This window comes from Myotis brandtii, unplaced genomic scaffold (assembly GCF_000412655.1).
Source record: "Myotis brandtii unplaced genomic scaffold, ASM41265v1 scaffold667, whole genome shotgun sequence".
Taxonomy (NCBI): Eukaryota; Metazoa; Chordata; class Mammalia; order Chiroptera; family Vespertilionidae; genus Myotis; species Myotis brandtii.
This window is the reverse complement of record NW_005370593.1, coordinates 1,697,573-1,719,676: the sequence shown is the minus strand read 5'-3', so window position 1 is coordinate 1,719,676 and position 22,104 is coordinate 1,697,573. Positions and strand designations below refer to the sequence as shown.

Here is a 22,104-nt window from a genome sequence, read left to right as displayed (position 1 = left end):
ATTTATTTTCATTTGTTTTTTATTGTGGTAAAATATACATAATATAAAACTTACCACTTTAATCATTTTAAAGTGTACAATGTGGCAGCATTAAGTATATTCACAATGCTACAAAACCATTGGCACTGCCCATTTGACTTCATTTTAAACTTTTTTCAAGGAATTTGTAGCAATCCACTCAGCACAAAATATTAAAGTTTTAACGGCTACTAAAGGAGTTAAAAAGTCAATTACATTTAAAATGAAAGAGACTAAAGCTAAAATGGTCAATTTTCCCAGATGCTACTAAACAAAACTTGTATAGTGTATTTTTACCCCTTGTCCTCTGCTAGTCACTTTTTATGCCACTCTTGGTGTGGCAGAAAGGAAGTGTGTGAGAACAAGGAATATAGGTTTTAATTCAAACTGAAATTTAAAGTCACTTTAAAAATAAGGTAGCACATAAGTTGGTCAAGACACATTTAAGCAGAAATATGCTTACCAATTGAAAAGTATTAAGTGCTGAGTACCTATTATGTGCTAGATTTCCCAGAGGATAAAAAATTTCATTGGAAATAAGACATATGGAGTTGAACTTCAAAGGAATGCAAAATTTTAAGCAGAAGAGAAGGGACGGGATCATATAACACCATGGACAATAGCAAAGAACAGGGATGAGCATAAAGCCTCCTGGGTTTAAAATTCTCCCAGAAGGAATGAAGAGGAGGCAGTGACTCAGCAGAGCCCTATGGAGAACCTTAAAATGCTGTACTAAAAGAATGGAGTTGATTCCAAATAGAACTGGATATGATGACAAACTTCTGTCATTACTGAGGTAGGGGAAGTCCATTGGATATTGTATACAAAAAGAAAATAAAAAGCCCAAGAGCGAGTAACTGCCACTGACAGATTTAAAATACTGTCAACCATAAAAAAACATATCTGCAGTACATGCTGTCTATTTACACCCTTTTAGTAAAACAAATTACTAGGATGTAATGTTTATCTTCGAGGATTAATAACATTACCCAAACCTTTAGGTCAGATTTGTTTTAATGAGAAAAGGATTAGCAACTATTATCTCCTTTACCTATTAAAACCATTTCTCTCCTTCCAGGTCCAGTAAAGCAACCACACACCACAGCATACCTTCAGGAGAGCACACTGCGGGAAGTTCAGAGAGGATAACTAACGCCGCTGAAACCAATCTACTTCCATCTTCTGACAGCATCTGTGGCTTTGTAGCTTTTATTCCTGGGCTACCTGTCAATTTAGGATTTAGTTCTGGGAGCTGTCTAACTAGAATGCATACACACAATTCCAGTGTTGCAAAAACCAAAGATTTCCCAGGCACAAGTCCTCCTGTGTCCTTTCCCTCTCCAAATTCTGGCAGGGTTTCCTTTTCAGCAGCCCCATCATCAACTAAAAGAAAGAAAGAATAGGGTTGAATAAACACTTCTTTTCTTTGTATTTACTTTGCTTCTGGCAGATGGCAATTTAACTCACTGGTGTTGTAGGCCACACATTTAAATGACAAAAGTCTTAGGTATTAAATAAAAGTAGTTGTCTTTATTATGACTTCTTACTGGGACGAATCAAAAGAAATCCTTGGTAATCCTCTCAGCCTTAAAATATTCTCTGGTTGGCCCTGACCAGGTAGCTCAGTTGGTTAGAGCATCGTCCCCAAATGCCAAGGTTGTGGGTTCAATCCCCAATCAGGGTACATAGAGAATCAACCAAAGAATGCACAAATAAGTGGAAGAGCAAATCAATGTTTCTCTCTCTCTCTCTCTAAAAAAAAATTTCTCGTTAACATCGTGCTCGTAAGTATGTGAACCCCGCCCTGGCCAGGTAGTTCAGCTGGTTGGGTGTTGTCCCACACACCAAAAGGTGGCAGGTTCAATTCCCGGTCAGGGCGCGTGCGAGAGATGAGAGAATATGTCCTTGAGTTTTAAATCCACTGTTATGTTGGGTTTTCTGTAATATGTAGTCAAATGTAATATTGAATAATTAACTCACCAATACTGAATTAGACTTGTAAATAAGGCATTTAATCACTTTGCAAAATCTAAGTCATTAAAAAATGTTAGTTGCTCTTTCCATGTACGTTAGTGAACTCTTACAGCTAGTGTAAGTACTCAATCAGAATAAGAGATTTTTTTCGCTTCCAGGGTTTTGTTAAAAATTCTCATTTTCTCAAGGAGCAGTAGTTTAGCTATGGACAACATCCAAGCTAACATGTAAAGGTGAATGGGAGAACTTATAGCCATACCTAGAGATGTTTTTTTTGTGCTACACATAACAGATTATCAGAATGACATAGATACATAAGCAATACTTTAAAAAATAATGATGCTACATGATTAATTTGGCATTGTGGGTTAACATTCACCTTCTGCACTTCGTCTTTTCTCCTTCACATGTTCTTGTGCTGCACATATAATCTGTCTTACCACTTCAAGTGAAGCCAACTGAATGGAAGGTGATTCTCGGGTCAAAATTACTCGATGCAGTACATTCAACAACTCGATACCCAAGGCCTATCATAGGAAAACATTTAGGGGAGATTGCATTGGAAATACTTTCTTTAAAAACCCCCCACAAAAACCAGTGCTAAATAAATTCTATGACAAAATCCAGAAAAAGAGATTTTAACAAATTGTTCACAAAAGAATAAAGGTGTTAGTGCAATAAAGTTATGTAACACCTGCTCCACTTTAAACCAACTCCAGATTGGTTTTTGTCCGATCTGTGGAAGATGGCACTGTGACAAAAGGTCATTTGCACACAGGTCCTAAAGTGGGAAAACAGAAAGGGAAACTTCCAAAACAAGATGAGAAATTTGGTTAAAAAACCCCACAAGGACTGTCATGTAGAGTCCCAGATTTATATGAAGGTGTATTTTTTTTTGGTAATAACAGAGAATAATGGAAAAGTATGACATTAAAAGTGAATAATAAGCACAGAATGCATATCTCTCTAAAAAATAAAATACACTGGACAAATAATACTTCATTTCCCCCTTTCTTTTCTAGTAGTTACTCTAGTGGCTTTCTTTCATCTTTGAAAATAACAGAGTAAACCTATCATTATAATACTTGTTTTAAGATGCAGAATAAATGAGCACAAAAAGTTTAAAATTTATTCAAATACAATCCAAGTCAGGTAGAAACCTGATTAATACCTTAAACTTAAAAAATGATAGTGTCAATAAGGTAAATAATAGTCCATATAGAGAGAGGAAATCATACCATCCATGTTTCATAACATCCAAGAGACAATGATAAGAATTTTATATACTGGTAATACCGGATGCTGAGGGTGCCTGCCCAATGCAGAGTTGCTCTTGGGAAAGCAGTTAAAGGAAGTGCCATACTTTGTACAGTGATCCTTTTACCATGGTCACAACTGAGTCAGATATTAGTGCCTGACTCCACCTATAGGCTACTCAGTAGTCTCTTAAAAAGACCTGGAGGGAGAACTCAGACAACAGGAATACTTTGTAATAGGCTACAGAGGGCCTGTAACGCAGCCAAATGAACCAAGTAGGTTCTCTCTTAAGGAAATGGAATATAAAATACAGATGTATGTGAGGAGCCAGGGTGCACTGAAGCAGAAAAAGGCAAAGAAGGAACACCACCTGTAGCTAGTGGCTATTATACTGGACAATGACTATCAGAACTGTCCCATCATCGAAGAAGTTTGACAGAAGAGCTGCTATACAGAGTGGTTAGCTGGTGGCAGCAGAGAGAAGCGCAGCAGAGGCAGAGACAGAAAGCGGCAGTCAGAAGCATGATTGTTCCCAGGTCAGCCCAGCTGCTGACGGCATTCCAGTCCTGAGGCCTAGCTGTGCAGCTGTTTAGTTTTCTTTTTACTTCTGTGTTCATTCTGTTTGCTGTAGTACCCGAACATGTTTCTGTTCCTGTTCTTTGATATCTACAGAAGCCTACCAAAAAACAACGAATCACCTGATCACTGCCAATTTTAGATCTGGGCCAAGGAACATCTAGAAGGGCCTGTAACGCATGTAAACAAGCAGTAATGCTTTCCATGGTTGCATCTGAGCGCAAGGAACACAGAAATTCCACACTGATTCCTGTAAAAAGCAGAAAAAAAAGACAGAGGCTTCTTTGAGAGTCTTAGCTCATGAAGTTAAAAATTCATTTTTCATTTTGGTAAGATGTATAAATAAGCTTAGCAAGAAGGTAATGCAAACAAGCAACAATAAATTGAGGACTCTAAACAATTAAGTGATAAGGCAAGTCTTTTAATAGTTTATTTTCATCTGCATGTACACAAAGAATAATCTCATTAGGCTTGTGCACTACTGTGCAGTTGTTATAAAATTGCAATAAAAGATGTAAAAATCACAATAAATTGTCCCAGAGAATGTAACATGCAGAGTTTCATAACTTTATTCTGACTAAAATTTGTTGAGTGATTATCAGGTATCAGGCTCTGCACTTTGCACATATATTTTCATTTCATTCTCACAATACCTGAGGAAGTAGGTACTATTATTAGCACTTTTTCTGAGAGAACAAAATGAACACGTAGAGTTTAAGCAATTTAATCTGCGCAAGGTCAGTTACAATGGGATACATCAAGAATGTGAACTGAGGTAATTGAACTGCACGGCTTATACTCATAGTAACTCCGCTATCCTTCATTCTATGAAAGTCCTTTTTCAAAAAGCTCTCATGTCAAGACAAATGGAAACAAAATTTTAATATACCAATGATACAGGAAATCTGGTCATGTCTGGCCTTGAAAGGAATAGAAACTCTATGACCCAAAAAGCTTACTTAATTTAATAACCTTTAAAACCCTCACATTAAAAAAAAAATCCACACACACACAAAACAAAACAAACCCCTCACATTTCATTTAATCAAAAACTTCTTTATAGGTAATGAAGGAAATAGATAAAATATGAAAACCACTGATTCCATTTATTCTAGAAACTCACTGTACCTTTGAAAGATACTTTACTTTAAAAATAAAGTTCCAGGAAAGAAAAACTGAAGTGTTAAACTTCATAAATATAAAAATCTCATTTATCTTTGACATTAAATATCTGTTTGCAATTCTGTACCTTTGAGCATACTTTTCTAATACCGTGCAATTCTTTAGAATACGGGAAGAGGAATGACCCCTCAGTACAGCTGTAGATACCACATGGGTCTTTTAAAAATTCTGTGAAAGAACTAGGCTTCTCTTGCAATTTCTACAATTCAATTTGATCTAAAGTCAGCTTATAATAGAATTCTAGACTTAACAATTAAACCTGCAATTTTATAAAATGTATACAAATTTACTCAGTTATATCAAGACTATAACACCTAATACAGCCAAAAAGAGCTGACAGGCAGCGAGGCACAATTCAAGAAAAACTCTGTAGGGTTGGAAGCTTGGAAGCTCTTTTACTGACCTAAAATAAGATGGAATCTATCAGAGTAGACATCCTCAGGGGACTTTGCTATAGCCCCAGATGATGATCCCTGACACATGGAAGTTGGTGTTACAGGCCTGGAGAGATTGGATGCTCCTTCATCTGGGTCAGCAACGACGAAGCCTGTGCTTGTAAGCCACAGTGCTGTAGCATGGAGGATAAGCGCCCACGAATTGTTATAATGCAATTTTGCATTTTCACTAGTCTCTGCTGTATAGAAAGCACCACCTACAAAAAAGGGGAAGCAAACAGTTTCAGGAGGAATAATAAAGCTATGAAATACTACTTCACACCCATCAGATTAAAATTTAAGTATAACATACTAGAGGCCCGGAGCACAAAAATTTGTGCACTTGGGGGGGTGGGGAGGGGGGTCCCCCAGCCGGCCTGTGCCCTCTCGCAGTGTGCCTGGCCAGCCTGGATGAGGGGATGATGGCTGTTTGCAGCTGGTCACACCCCCTTCAGGGTGGGGGTCCCCACTGGGGTGCCTGGCCAGCCTGGATGAGGGGATGATGGCTGTTTGCAGCTGGTCACACCCCCTTCAGGGTGGGGGTCCCCACTGGGGTGCCTGGCCAGCCTGGATGAGGGGATGATGGCTGTTTGCAGCTGGTCACACCCCCTTCAGGGTGGGGGTCCCCACTGGGGTGCCTGGCCAGCCTGGATGAGGGGATGATGGCTGTTTGCAGCTGGTCACACCCCCTTCAGGGTGGGGGTCCCCACTGGGGTGCCTGGCCAGCCTGGATGAGGGGATGATGGCTGTTTGCAGCTGGTCACACCCCCTTCAGGGTGGGGGTCCCCACTGGGGTGCCTGGCCAGCCTGGATGAGGGGATGATGGCTGTTTGCAGCTGGTCACACCCCCTTCAGGGTGGGGGTCCCCACTGGGGTGCCTGGCCAGCCTGGATGAGGGGATGATGGCTGTTTGCAGCTGGTCACACCCCCTTCAGGGTGGGGGTCCCCACTGGGGTGCCTGGCCAGCCTGGATGAGGGGATGATGGCTGTTTGCAGCTGGTCACACCCCCTTCAGGGTGGGGGTCCCCACTGGGGTGCCTGGCCAGCCTGGATGAGGGGATGATGGCTGTTTGCAGCTGGTCACACCCCCTTCAGGGTGGGGGTCCCCACTGGGGTGCCTGGCCAGCCTGGATGAGGGGATGATGGCTGTTTGCAGCTGGTCACACCCCCTTCAGGGTGGGGGTCCCCACTGGGGTGCCTGGCCAGCCTGGATGAGGGGATGATGGCTGTTTGCAGCTGGTCACACCCCCTTCAGGGTGGGGGTCCCCACTGGGGTGCCTGGCCAGCCTGGATGAGGGGATGATGGCTGTTTGCAGCTGGTCACACCCCCTTCAGGGTGGGGGTCCCCACTGGGGTGCCTGGCCAGCCTGGATGAGGGGATGATGGCTGTTTGCAGCTGGTCACACCCCCTTCAGGGTGGGGGTCCCCACTGGGGTGCCTGGCCAGCCTGGATGAGGGGATGATGGCTGTTTGCAGCTGGTCACACCCCCTTCAGGGTGGGGGTCCCCACTGGGGTGCCTGGCCAGCCTGGATGAGGGGATGATTGCTGTTTGCCGCTGGTCACACCCCCTTCAGGGTGGGGGTCCCCACTGGGGTGCCTGGCCAGTCTGGGTGAGGGGCTGAGGGCTGCTTTCAGGCTGGCGGTTGTTGACTGAAGCTCCCAACCGCTCCTTTTTTTTCTCTTTTTTTTTATTTTATTCTGGGCCAGCTTTAGCTCTGGCTCTAGCTCTGAGGCTTCGTATCTGGTTTGTCTATAATCCTATAATCGAAACAATGTATAACTTCAGCTCTGAGATCCCGGCAGGCTGAAAGCTGGTTTCTAGGGTTTTTCTTATTTGCCTGCCTGGCTGCCGGCCACCATCTTGGCTGACAGTTAATTTGCATAAGGATATGCTGATTAGCCAATGGGAAGGGTAGCGGTCGTACGCCAATTACCATGTTTCTCTTTTATTAGTGTAGATAATGGTGGGGAGATATAGTGAAACAGAGACATCCTATGTTTCTTTTAATTTTTTTTCATCTATCTGTCCAATTTTTCCAATACCATTTATTGAGTAGACAAAGCATGTCAAACTCAAAGGCTAACACAGGCCAAATAAACAAGGTTTAAATTTATGTGGGCTGCAAAAAAAATAAAAGCCTCAATTTTCATAGAAACATAGATTTTGAAAAGTATAGTATAAAAAAAAGAACAAGAGCAATGATAAAATTAATGTTTTCTTCCTGATACTTGGCATCTCTTCTCTGCTACTATCTTTCCTACTTCGGGGGAAATCTTGTTCGCTGTGATTACTTTCAAAACTGACCCAAGATGAACGTCAGTAATTCTGGATCTGACAGGAGACTTATTTCCCTTCATAAGTGTAATAACTGCTCACAGTTATATTGGCTGGGCCACAAAAATATTCGCTATGGACCATGTGCGGCCCGCAGGCTGTGAGTTTGACATGCTTGGAGTAGATGGTCTTTACCCCATTGTATGTTCTTGCCTTCTTTATCAAATATTCATGACCATATACGCATGTGTTTATTTCTGGGCTCTCTAGTCCAGTGATGGCGAAACTTTTGAGCTCGGCATGTCAGCATTTTGAAAAACCCTAACTTAACTCTGGTGCCGTGTCACATATAGAAATTTTTTGATATTTGCAACCATAGTAAAACAAAGACTTATGTTTTTGATATTTATTTTATATATTTAAATGCCATTTAACAAAGAAAAATCAACCAAAAAAATGAGTTTGCGTATCACCTCTGACACACGTGTCATAGGTTCGCCATCACTGCTCTAGTCTATTCTATTGACATATATGCCTGTTTTTATGCCAGTACCATGCTGTTTGATTACTATGGCCTTGTAGTTTAGTTTGATATCAGGTAGTGTGATTAAAAAGAAAGCTGGAATAAAAACAGAAACATGTTGTTGTTTCATGTAACATAAATAGTTATAACCACTTTGGAGACCAATTTGCCAGTATCTTGGAAGTTAAGATGTACATGCCTCATGACCTAGTCAATCAACTTCAGGGTGTCTAACCTGAGGTAACTCTCACATGCTCATTCTATGAATGAAAATTATTCTGGGAAAAATATTTCAGATAAACATTATCTGCTAAGTAAAGGAAAAGTGTTGAGAAGTTATTGTCACTCTAGGAATTATGTAAACATTTACCCTCTTACCTTCAATAGGAAGTTGGGAGGCAAATTCTGAAGGCAGAGTTAGGAGAGCAAAATCCTGAAGCGCAGCAAGCCAGAGCCTACTTAGTGTGCCCAGGTCTGTGTGGACCAAGTCAAGCAGTCCAGGTGATGAGTCTGACCCATTTCTACCACTCTCTTCTGGACAGGAGGTAGTCTTCAGAGGTTGTTTGTTATTTTTATGTCTTTCTACAGCGATTATGTAGACCTGTTAAAAATTAATTTGTGAATAGGAAGATCTTGTGCCTGTTGAAAGGTGCTACAGTATTTTATCTTGCTGAGGAGGCAGACTTACCATTGAGTATACTGGACCTGAAATGGATTGTAATACCTAAAGTTATACATGTGTAACCATATACTAGTACACAAAAATGGGGTAGAGAGATCCAATGAGAAACATCAGGGATAAAAATCCGTGGTAAACATGCTGCCACTCTGTACTTTCACAATCATGATAGCTGTCACTAAATGATCTCAGCACTCTTTCTCACTAAGCCTTATTATGGCCTTAAAATCCATCTCAACATAAGATTTCAGGTAGCCATGTCTGAACCGCAGTAGACTGAAATACTAAAAGTATTTTCTTTCAAAGTTACCACTAAATCACTACCAAAAGTTTTACATACATAAACTTAACATGGACTGTTTATAGGACTACTAGAGGCCCGATGCATGAAATTCGTGGAAGAGTAGGCCTTCCTTCCCCTGGCTGCCAGCACCGGCTTCCCTCTGGCACCAAGGACCCAGGCTTCCCTCTGGCTCCGGCTTCATGTGGGAAAACAGCTGATCTAATTAGCATATTACCCTTTTATTATTATAGACAGGATGTTAAAGTATTCAACATAGTACACAAACTGATTGTACTACCTCTTTATCTACAGATCTAAGATCTAGTAAACTGAAAAAAATGTAAATTTCTGGAAAACTAATCTGGTGGCAAAACTGACTGAACTTATGTGAGGGTATTCATCCAACACAGTGTGAATTCAAACAGTTTATTACAGATATATTAATGTGTTTGATTATAGATTCCATATTGCCCCATACTTCCAAAATCTGAATTCCAACTATTATCTGGAGCCAAGGATTTCAGATAGCAGATTATGAACTTCCTATGATGCTCAACTACTGAGATACTCCAGCCAGACAAGAACTACTTTATTTTTAAAAATATATTTTATTGATTTCAGAGAGGAAGGGAGAGGGAGAGAGAGATAGAAACATCAATGATGAGAGAGAATCATCAATCAGCTGCCTCCTGCATGCCCTATACTGGGGATCGAGCCTGCAACCCGGGCACATGCCCTTGACCAGAATCAAACCTGGGACCCTTCAGTTTGTAGGCCGAAGCTCTATCCACTAAGCCAAATCAGCTAAGGCCAGAACTACTTCTTAACCAAGATTTATCAACCCTAGCCCTGGCCAGGTGGCTCAGTTGGTTAGAACATCCTCGTGAAATGCCAAGGTTGCAGGTCTGATTCCTGGTCAGGGCATATACAAGAATTAACCAATGAATTAATAAATAAGTGGGACAACAAATTGATGTTTCTCTATCTAAAAAACTCTTGGTTTCATTAATTAAGAAAAGATTTGTCAAAACTAAATAATGAAAAAAAAGAGATTCTATAATCTTCAGGTTTTAATTAGTTATATTAGCTATACTGGAGGAAACCCTTTCTTTCATATTAATTCTTTCAGTTGTAATGTAAAACTATACACATTCATTAAAATGATATATGAACCCAGACTGGCCAAGTTTAGTAACTGCTAAAGCTGGTTGATGGGTATAAGTGGGGTCATTACACTATTATAACCACTTTCATATCCCCTTAAACATTTCCATAGTAAATTAAAAATAATAGAGCTTTCTCCCTGATTAGAAAAGTTAAGCATTGTTTGTATAAGATTTCTTAATCTTAGAAAAGGAAATTACTTATTATTTAATATTCAAAAGTCATCTATAAAACAGCATACAAAATTAAAGTATGTACTATAGAATTAAAAGAACATGCAGGCAAACCCACATTTCTAGTAGTTCAGATTTCAATAAAAATTAATTTTCATTGGCTATCATAAAGTCTGTCTGGCTCAGGACTGACTGCCCCTGCTAACAGCAGCAGATAACAGACAATGAAGAACACTTTAGAATGCTTCGCCAAAATATCAATTAACATATAATAAATGATATGTTGAAAGCCTTTTGTTAAGTTTAAAAAAGGACTTATTTGTGTTTTAAAAAGTTAATTTCAATTTATGGCCTAAGCTGTTTATTAACAACTTCCAAAATTCCCATTACTAATTAAGAAGTACTAACCTCTGCCCAGGCTTTTAGCACAGCTAAGATCTCCATGGTAGAAGCACTTTCATTATATAAGGGACTTAGAGCTTCTTTTCCAGCCTGTATTTTTGTTAATGATGAAACAAGCAAATGATGAACTCTTCGGAGATCATTAAGGTCACTTACAACTCCACTTGCTATCCAGGCACTGCAAACCTGGTTTTTAAGAAAATAAGAAGTTACAGTTAAAAATTATAAATATGTTCCTGTAAGTTCAATAGACCTCATCCAAATCTTAGGAATCTAGTCAATGAAATCACTTTGCTATCAAGAAACCCAATGAGAAGCTGCTTATAATGATAATCAAAAGCCAGCATTTCAAAAGGAAATGAAGTTTAAGGTTGAAGCAAGGAAACCAGTACTAATCAGTACATGGAATCAAAGAGATTCAGAAGGTACCACTTTCATAAATGTTTGGATTAACATTTAAATTAAATCTTCAATCCTGATTATTTCATCTTACTACTTTAAAATTTGAGATTGTGCCTGGCGTGGCTCAATGGTTGAGCATTGACCTATGAACCAGGAGGTCACAGTTTGATTCCTGCTCAGGGCACTTGCCCAGATTGCAGTCCCCAGTGCGGGGTTGCAGGAGGCAGCCAGTCAACGATTATTCCTCATCATTGATGTTTCTGTCTGTCTCTCCTTCTCTCTTCCTCTCTGAAATCAATAAAAATATATATTAAAAAAAACACTGAATTGTGTGGTTACTTAATGTAACTTTCTTAAAAGATAAAGCATCTAACACTAAAACCCCAAAGAAGATTTTGATTCTTTGGGAAATAAGATATTAAAATTTTCTTAAAAAATTTAAAATATAAACATAATTAATAATTTTCCAATGCAAAAAGTTTACTCAATTATCAGGAATGTTTATGGTTTTCCAAGGTGTCATGGTATTTATCTTCTAGAGAAAACGTATTTTACCTTTTCCATCTATTTAATCACTTCCTGCCCCATTTCACAAAATTTCAAGTGACTTACAGCAGAAACACATATAATAAAATGATTGAAAAATAAAAACTCAGTACAGCCCTGACCTTACTTGGTAGAGTGTCATCTGTGCACCGAAAGGCTGTCAGTTCGATTCTGGTCAGGACACATGCCTGGGTTGTGGGCTCAATCCCCAGTAAGGGGTGTGCAGGAGGCAGCCAATCAAATATTTCTTTTTTTCATGGATGTTTCTCTCTCCCTTCCTCCCTCTCTCAAATCAATTAAAAAAACACACCACACACACAAAACACCCTCTGGTTAGAAAAAAAAGAGGCTCAGTACAACATTGAAACAATTCTCTGAGTATCAAAGGCACTCAAACACTTCCTAAATACAACTGAATAAAATAAAGTTGAAAGAACTGACTAAAACCAATCTTTTATTATGTTTATAATTAACTCAATTCAAGCTAGTTCTGCTTTTAATAATTTCAGGTCATGCAGGGCTGGATTTTGAGTTTTTGACAGCCACTCCAAGAAAAATACCTATTTAGAATGGTATATTATATGGGTCTTTGATATGTAAAAAAGCATTCAATCTCACTTGAAATACAAATCTAAACTATATTGATACACCCTTTTTACTCCATCACATACACAAAAATCTAAATGTTTGACAACTCACAAAATTGCTCAGACTATGGACAACAGTTGCTTGTATACATTACTGGTAGGAGATGAAATTGGTAAACCCCTATAATATCCTCTTTAACTCAGCAATTCAATTTTGGAGAGTTTATTTTACAGATAAGCTTGCATCCAGTCAAATGATGTACGCAGAAGGCTATTCACTCTAGCACTATTTGAAATAGCAAACCATTAAAAATCCCATTTATTTATCACCCATAAATTATGACTTATCCATATACTGGATTACCATGCAGTTACACTAAAGGGAGAGGAAGTTCTCCAAATTTAAAAAGTAAAGGAGAAGGAACAGCTGAGATTAAGTAACAGAAAACTATAATATAGAACCCGGGTATCAAATAATAACTGGAGAATTGCTTCTAAAGAGAGGGTTTTATTTGTTAAGCTTTGTCTTTTTAGGCATTTACCTGACATGCTTTGGCAGTGACATCAGGTGCTGTCTCTGAAGTGAAGGCTGGTCTAAGTGCTGCTCCTACCTGGCAAGAAATTTTATGACATATCAAGGTCAATAAGTAAGACAGCACAAGCTTCCTCTTTTTAATGTTATTAAAATTATTTGTTTATAGCAGGTATTATGAAGAACACTTGTTGTTTTTGTTTACCCAGTATATTGTCCTTTGCTTTTACCTAAGAGCATCCCAATTTTCCTTTCCGGAACCTTCTCTCTCCCCAAATCTTAGCCCATGTTGTTGCTATGGAGCTGACAGCACTGCCTGGCTCCAGAGACCCATGCTGGGACAATGAAAGTTCCCCTTAAGACTTGCTGGGAGTACTGGGAAAGCACAATCTCTATAAGAATCTGGTTGCTTCTTAGAGAACCATCTTGATAGAACTTGGAGAGAGCAAATTTGAGAATAAAGCCAGTGTGGAACCAAGCAGAGCCAAATACGATTTCTGAAAACTATTTTCCTTTTCTGCTGAGTTGTATTTATTCTATCATTTGCAATTTTAAGAGGACTACAAATATAACAGAGCTGCCTTTAATTAAGTTGAATTGTAATATTTTATACTAATACGATAGTTCTAAGTACTGCCACTCCCTTCCTTTTGCTTTCTCCTCAAGCATACATTGGCATCACCAGCTGGGAAGACATGATGGGAGATTGCTAGCTAACTGGTGAACTGCTCTCGTCTTCCTAACTGCTAGTTGTCAGGAACTGTCTCTGGCCCTAGCTGGTGTGGCTCAGTTGGTTGAGTGTCCTCCTGTGCACCGAAGGTCTCGGGTTCAATCCCCAGTCAGGGCATCTACCCTGGTTGTGGGCTTGATCTCTGGTTGGGGTGCATGTCAGGGTATGTGTGGGAGGTAGCTGACCGATGATTCTCTCTCTCTTTCTCTAAAATCAATAAAAGTATATTAAAAAAAAGAAAAAGAAGCTGCCTCTGAATCATAATGAGAGGTACTCTGGGATGAATGGTGTAATGTAATGTGATGATTCTGTTATCTTACTGGTTCTTCCAAATGGCTCAATGCATCAATCAGTTAAAAAGGTTACAGTACTAGAACCCTGAACTCTTTTCTACGTCCAGAAAAACAATGAAGGTGGTTATATGTACTCTAGGAACAATGATATGCAAATAGAACATGCATGTAGCTTAAAGAATATGTTTAGTAATGATTTAGTGTTATTTTAAGCTTATTCAGATATTTTGTAAAAAGTCTCATTACTAAAGTTCTTTATTTCCCCAAATTACCATGAAGATGTTAATTATTACAATTAATCTTTAAAGTTATAAAAGACCTTTTTATGTTCTATTTTGCTTTTACATGAAGATTTCTTCTTCAAACATATGCATTTTCTAAATACTAATTATAATGGTGATATATAAGCAGATATATACACTTATTTATGTATTAAAAGGTGACATGCCAATTAGTTTAATAGGCTTTTTATCTGGGTGTTTAATAATTCATCTCTTGCAGAAAGTGCTTACATTGGCTTGATACTGTTCCAGAATCACGTGTCCTGGAAACTCTGGTTCTGGGATAGTTGCAAATCGCCGAATAACAATTAACAACGTTTGAAGGCCAGAAAGACGGAGCTGGTCACTGTGATCCGTGGCAGCCATAAAAGCCATGCGAATTAAGTCGGCAAGATGCAGCACCAAAAAGTCACCTACAAGATTAAAAAAAATCTTATCAAGAAAAAGAGTATGCTGGAGCTAAGATTTATGTTAAGTTTTTAATTTAATTTCATAATCTAGACTTTCTTTTAAGTACCTTTGATTTGATTTACTGTTTTGTTTTATCATTTTTTAAATAAAACATTAAAGCTGGATATACTCCACCACTGTAAATACTCACACACAAGAACACTATTCCAAAGCAAGTAGTTTTACAGCTATTCAAAAACCAAAGGCAGAATTATCATCCTTTAAAAGAGTGCTATTGGTACCTTCAACATTAGAAGATACTTAGGAGACTGGGTTTTGATGAATTAGTCAGTAATATGTTCTTTTTATGTCAAGTTGAAGCTAAAACACAATGTTCCTTTAAAAAATAGTCTTATGGTCCTACCCAGTTTGGCTAGTGGATAGAATATTGGACCACAGACTGAAGGGTCCCGGGTTCGATTCCAGTCAAGGGCACATACCTCGGTTGCAGGGTTAATCCCCAGCACAGGTTGGGGTATGTGCAAGGAGGCAACCAATCAATGTGTCTCTCTTACATCAATGTTTTTCTCTCTGTCTCTCCCCCTCCCTGCTAGTCTCTCTAAAAATCAATGGAAAAACATCTTTGGGTGAGGATTAATAAAAAATAAAAAAGTTTTATGTAGTGTTTTAAATGAACTAGATTATCTTGTTTCTGCATGTCTTGTCACATATACAGGTGATGGGAATATGAAAAAATTAGTCACTATAAAATCCTATATAATAAAAGCCTAATATGCAAATTTACCGAACGGCAGAATGACTGGCAGAACGACTGTTTGCTATTACATGCACTGACCATCGGGGGCAGATGCTCAATGCAGGAGCTGCCCCCTGGTGGTCAGTGCGCTTCCACAGGGGGAGCGCCACTCAGCCAGAAGCGAAGCTCACGGCTGATGAGTGCAGTGGCAGCGGGAGCCTCTCCCACCTCCACAGCAGCATAAAAGAGCAGCAACCCGAGCGGTAAAGAGCAGCGAGCAGGCAGGTGGTAAAGAGTGAAGGGGTCCCGGCCTGCGAGAGGAATGTCCAACTGCCGATATCCTATGAGGGGTCCTGGACTGCGAGAGGGTGCAGGCTGGGCTGAGGAGAACCTCCCTCCCCCACCCGAGCTCAGATTTCGTGCACCAGGCCTCTAGTTATAAATAAAAATTCTTTTCATTCCTACAACACATTGTTTGGCATAATAATTCTACCAGGGAAAAACATAAGAAAATCATTTAACAATGTTCCAGCAGTAAAATGTTTAGGGTACAAGTAATCTTTACCTAAAATATACTTGAGACTAATTCAAAAAAGAATAGCTATAGGCCACACTGAAAAAAACTAACTCATCTTGGTAAGTGCCAATTACAATTTTAATTGGGAGCACAGGAATCAGTAAGCATCTATGATATACTGATTTTATACTATCAGTATCTAGCACATGCTCACCACAAATAAGAGATGCAATAAATGCTACTTGAAAAAAATCACTGAAACAGAGATACCTAATTCATATTCTCAGGCTGCTGACAGAAACATTTTGCTTTATAATTCTTTTGATTGGTAAAGAACATTTTCAAGGCATTCGGGTATGGGCATTGCTGCTTTGAACATGTACTGAAGTAAATTAAAAATTCAGACATCGAACCATAACACACATATTTAGGTAAAAATAATGAAACCGAATAAAAGGTTAAAATGGTCTTATAACTGTTTCCATTGAGATAGGCTCAAATGTTTTCTAAGTAATATCCATGGAAACAAAATAATCTACACGTAAAATTGTTGTAAGTTATAACTCAGAAAATAAATTTTGGGAAGTAGCTAACACACATACTACTTTCTAAGAACATGATTATTCTCTATAAACTTAACTCATTCCTTAAATCCATTAATCAAGTTATGAATATCAATTTAAGAAGCTTAATAATTAAAAATGTATTTAGACATTAAAAATATATGCTTACTGTTTATGTAAAGGTATAGTCAGTTTCATAACTGATTTGGAAGAATAAAGACCACCTTTTAGGTCTATCTTTTAACTTAATATTAAACATATAAGCAGAAAGAATCTCTACGTATATTTGTTTTTTGCATTATTATGCCACTTACTTCTTGAATCCCTTTTTTTCATTTCTTGTGCTAAAGCAATGTCAAAATGTGCGCAGTGTGCACTCTCACACTGGTTAATTATCCTGCAGACACATTCAGCAGCGAAGACTCTAGTGGCCCACCGGGGATTGGTAAAAGGATGGGATCTGTCATCACTTCTGGTGGTCAGAACTGAGGCATCATCCCCTTTATCACCTTCCTCTTCTTGCATTGTATCCACACAAGTTACAGCTGTAAAATCTTTTATCAAGGAAGAGTACATGTAATCACAATCAATTTGAATATATATTTATGAAGGAATACAAATGACTTCAAATTCAGACCAGAATTACTGTTCATCAATCATACATCTTTTAACAATGTAAAGTAATCATGCCTATTAAATAAATATAACAGTGGCATTTAAAGAAATGCTGTTAGAACCAAACTAGGTCAAAGCAAGAAAGTTGCCAAATTATATTCAAAATGAAAAACTGAACATGACACTAGATACTAGGATACTAATTCCTGTGCTAAGGAAGATCAAAATTCTCTAGTAGGGAGTGTAGTGGACTGTACTGGGTATGCTGTTTAACACTGTGGCCTTGAATGGATTTATGAAGGTTCCTGAATCCACTAACAATGTCTGAAAGTATTTGTTAGAATAGACCCATTGCTGTCATTGTAGTCTCACATTGCCCTGATAACCGGAGCCACTGACTGAGTAGTGAATTATTTCCTCTTTATACTGTTAGCTTACTAACTCTAGTTAAAATAAAACTAATGCTAAAAAACAAACCAACTTGGTTTTCTTAAGTTATCTTGTATGTCAACATTTTTTTTGAGTGTGTTATGATAGACAATAAAGTATGGCAAAGTCCTGTTTTATGACTGAGAAGTCAACAGAAACTGATGTTTTCCTAATAAGAAGGGACAGGGCTAAACTACAAGGTATAAAGAATACATGGTAGCCCTTGCTGGTTTGGCTCAGTGTATAAGAGCATCGGCCTGAGGACTGAAGGGTCCCGGGTTTGATTCTGGTCAAGGGCACATGCCCGGGTTGCAGCCTTGGTCCCCAGTGGGGGGCATGCAGGAGGCAGCCGATCAATGATTCTCTCTCATCATTGATGTTTCTATCTCTCTCTTCCTCCCCTTTCCTCTCTGAAATCAATAAAAATATTTTTTAAAAAAGAATGGTAAAATAAAATTGAGCTAGTGAGCTCAGAGTATAAATGTATAATTTAAAAAAGTAGGTGAGATATCAGAAAAGTGCAATCAACCTGTTTGTCTATGCACATACACATTTTCTTTTAAAGGAAAGAAGTCCTTGTAAGTTCTTAAGTAGTAGATAGAAGAGAGTATTAAAGGAAATGTGGAAAATAATGATTGAAAGAGCAGGTCTTAATCACTGGAAGAGAAGAGGATCATTAAGAATCGAGGTAGACAGTGAAGAATGTAAAAATAAATAAAAATCCCAGGACTTCATGGTATCTTTCTCCCTTTCACATAATTGTAGAGATCAGAGCTACATTAAATTATAAGATTTGAGTAACTGAGTTGAGAGTTACTGAAATATAGTAAGAAGTTGGGTTTTAAAATACTGCAAGCTAAGGTTTGAATCCATCTCTGTGTGTCTTTGGGCAATTACTTAACCTTTCCAAGACTTGATTTCTCTGTGTAAAATGGAATAATATTGCCTATGCATAGGATGATTAAATGGTTAAATCAGATAAAATATGCACAATACCTAGAACAGAATTGGTTTCTATCTTCTTTCTCTAATTTTCTTTTTTAAAATATGTTTTTATTGATTTTAGAGAGAGGATTTCTTACTCAAAGGATATAAAAATTTAAAGATTCTAATACACTTTCTCACAATTATCTTATACTAGCAAAGACACTGGAAAATAACACTAATTTCAAACACTATTTGAAACTAACATTATTAAGAATGGAGAAACTGGCTTGCTCAAATTGTCATAACCGTTGATGAATTTTCTATTATGTTGACTCAAGGCAATTCCTCAAATATTTATTGCATGTATGAAAACAAATGATGGGACTATTATAGGTTAGTTCATCATTTTTATAGCATAAATAAGGACTCTACGTTTCAGTTTGTTTCACACAGGAAAGTCATATAAGACAACAACAACAAAAAAGCAGGCTTATTACGTGTTAGACTTAAACACTAGCACTAGACTCTTCATTTGAAGAAAGCCACAAACATTATAATCTAATTATTCAGACAAGATTGATAAATCATCACTGGCAAACAACTCTATATAACATTTTTACTTTCAATTTTATTATTTCAATTGGTAGTCGCTAGTACTTACCTGCTGATGCAGCAAGTACATCTTTACAAAGCTTTAACCAAAAGGAAAGTTTGTCCACTGCCATAGATGTGAGCATATGATTTAAAGTCTCTTTGATATCATGGCACAATCTCTGATCTGTCTCTTTGTCTAGTAAGGTCAGTAATGCCCCTTCAAGGCCCACTTCTCTGATGTTAGCATCTGATAAGAAGAAAATCGATGATCTAAGTAATACAGAAAACAAAACTGCCATATGAGAAGCACACACATTCAGTAGTTATTAAAATATTATGTCCTAGTATATTTTAAAGAACTAGTCCAAATACTGTGCCTTAACCTACTGAGGTCTATTTTAATTCAGTTAGTTTGGTGTTATTCACGGTACTAATAAGTTATTTTTTTGTGCAATGTTATTGAAAGACAAGTCTCTATTGAGAGTTATTAATATGTTTTCCTTAAATTAGATAAACATTTAACCCAATTAACATTCAATACTTAATTAAGCTTTCCTTATTCTGGTAAGGAAAAGGTTTTAATTTATTAACATCAGAGTAAAACTCAGACACAAAATACCTACTGTATAAAGAACAGTGTGTAATTACTACAACTAAGCCATTGAGGAACTAAAGAACACTACTAAATTAATATAAATTACTATACAATATTCTCAGTAATAAAGCACCTCAAGGAGAACTATAAACCTTGATCTAGCATCTATTTCCTATAATTCTGGAAATGCTAAAAGAACACATTTTCTCTTAAAGATTTAACTCACCTAGCATTTATGAAAGCATTTATTTTCTAAAGTTTTTTCCACTATTAGACTATTTTAAAAGAGGAATGATTTTTTAAAGTTCGGAAGGAAGTGGTAGGAATGTTTCCAATTAGGGGTCTAAAGAGACAGAATAACCAATGCAATGTGTGAGTCATGACTGCATCCTAAATTTGGGTGGGGTTGATGGGTGTAGGAATGAGTCATAAAAGACTTTTTTTTTAATAACTGGGGAAATTTGTGTCAGAAGTATATATTCTATGATGTTACTAAAATCACTGTTATAGGGGTGCTTGATTTAGGGGTGCAAACAGTCATGATGTTTGCAACCTGCTTTGAGATGGTTTGGCAAAAGGTTTATATATCTGTATGTATGGAAAGAGAGAAAAAGATATGAGTGTCATAAAGTTACTAAGAAGGCGAATCTATGTGTTCAATGTACGTTTCTTTAAACATTTCCAATGAGTTTGAAAACTTAAAAAAGGAATTAGATATGAATTATTTACTATAATTTTACTTGCATAGCCAATTCAATCTATAATAATAAAAGGGTAATATGCTAATTAGACCAGACGTCTTCTGGATGTCCTTCCTGATGAAGCTGGGGCTGGAGGGAAGCCAGCCCAGGTCCCAGGTGCCTGTGGGCGGCCGGAGGAGGGAAGCCCGGCTTCCGGGTGCCGGTGCTGGCAGCCGGGGGAAGGAAGGCCTACTCTTTTGTGCATTGGGCCTCTAGTAATTCTAGGAACATGTACCAGCATATGGACACAATCAAAGCCTAAAGCAACAGATGTAGATAATTTCAATGGTGAATATAAACCAAAGGTCACTTGGGGAGAATATCTCACATAGTTATGAGATTAACATATTTTTTATTAAGGTTAAGTAATTACAGAACAGTTTTCAAATGAGTTGTGCAACCTGTCTGATGACTACTAGCATACTAGTTCAGCAATGTTGATGAACTCAAGCCAGAGCAAAAGTTTAAATAATAAAACTGTTATTTAAAAAGCACAGCATTAGAGTAAAACACATTACAGTTTTGAGAGCTTTAGATATTGGAAAGCTTTGTTAGGTCTGAAACCTAAACCTAAAAGTGTGACAGCACTTTGGAAACTATACACACACACACACACACACACACACACACACACACATACACACACGTATGATAGCATTACTATTTTTGTAGGATGTTTGAATTTATATGTGTGTTTGGGTTACTTAATTTTAAAATACAAGGATATACACTTAAAATAAATCTTACTGGCTAAGAAATCCTTTCATTCATTTCTCAAATATAGAAGAGGCCTAAAAATCCTTTCATTTGAAGCAGATTCATCTAAGGTGAATTTTATTAAATGAGATTTTTGGGGAAGAAAGGCACATATAATAAATTACTTAAGGGCTAAATCCAATTTCAATGGACTACTGTGAAAAAACTTGCTCTAAACCCAATGGCTCTCAAACTTCAGTATACATTAACACAGGGATTATAAAAACACCAAAAACAGATTGCTGGGCCTATTCCCAGATTTTTGCTTTAGCAGATATGGGATGGGACCAATAGTCTGCATTTCTGACAAGTTCCCAGGTGAAGTGGATGTTGCTGGCTTGGGGGCCTAAGTTTGAGAACAACTGTTCTAAACCAGTAACATCACTGGTTGGAATGATAATCTTGTGAGCAATTGTCTCTTGTAGTAGGTTTAAGACATTATATATTCACTTTCAAACTTTGTTTTAAAAACTCATGTTTACACGTAAGATTTAAGATTAAAACGGTCATTTGAGCTGGAGATAATGTTGATAAAAAGAATTACCTGGAGTCAACTCTTCTCTGCTATCCTTAGCAAGTGTAACAGCATGTTCTGAAACTTCAGCTGCCTCTCTCTGCACAAGCTGACGTAAACAAGCCAGTACTGCTCTTCTCAGTAACAAATAGGGACTGCAAAGGTTCACCTGGAAAATACCATTTGGGAACTGAAAGAGCCGAAATTCTTGCTAGCACTCAGTAAGTCTAATAGATATTCACTGGACCCCTCCTCATTCTGTCCAGCCCATCAGTGGGCTGGATGCAACTTCTTAATGAAATACACAGACATTCAAATATTCCAGTGTATTTTGTCTCCTTTTCCCCCAATTGACCCCTCCCCGGCCACTCCCACCTCCCAGGACCAGCCCCCAC

The 22,104-nt window shown here is 38.0% G+C and overlaps 1 protein-coding gene across 8 annotated transcripts in view; it reads right to left on the bottom strand.

The window, feature by feature from the left end:
• HEATR5A (HEAT repeat containing 5A) overlaps positions 1–22,104 on the bottom strand; it is a 97,858-nt gene that overhangs the window by 11,788 nt on the left and 63,966 nt on the right. For all 8 annotated transcript variants that reach the window (XM_014528978.1, XM_014528980.1, XM_005880985.2 and 5 more), the window contains 11 exons: positions 21,740–21,878; positions 19,172–19,351; positions 16,854–17,093; positions 14,544–14,725; positions 13,019–13,087; positions 10,948–11,127; positions 8,619–8,841; positions 5,411–5,659; positions 3,948–4,075; positions 2,372–2,519; positions 1,129–1,401 (listed from right to left, as the gene is read on the bottom strand). In XM_014528978.1, coding sequence (XP_014384464.1) covers positions 1,129–1,401; positions 2,372–2,519; positions 3,948–4,075; positions 5,411–5,659; positions 8,619–8,841; positions 10,948–11,127; positions 13,019–13,087; positions 14,544–14,725; positions 16,854–17,093; positions 19,172–19,351; positions 21,740–21,878 — 2,011 coding nt within the window. The remainder of the gene's footprint in view (positions 1–1,128; positions 1,402–2,371; positions 2,520–3,947; positions 4,076–5,410; positions 5,660–8,618; positions 8,842–10,947; positions 11,128–13,018; positions 13,088–14,543; positions 14,726–16,853; positions 17,094–19,171; positions 19,352–21,739; positions 21,879–22,104) is intronic.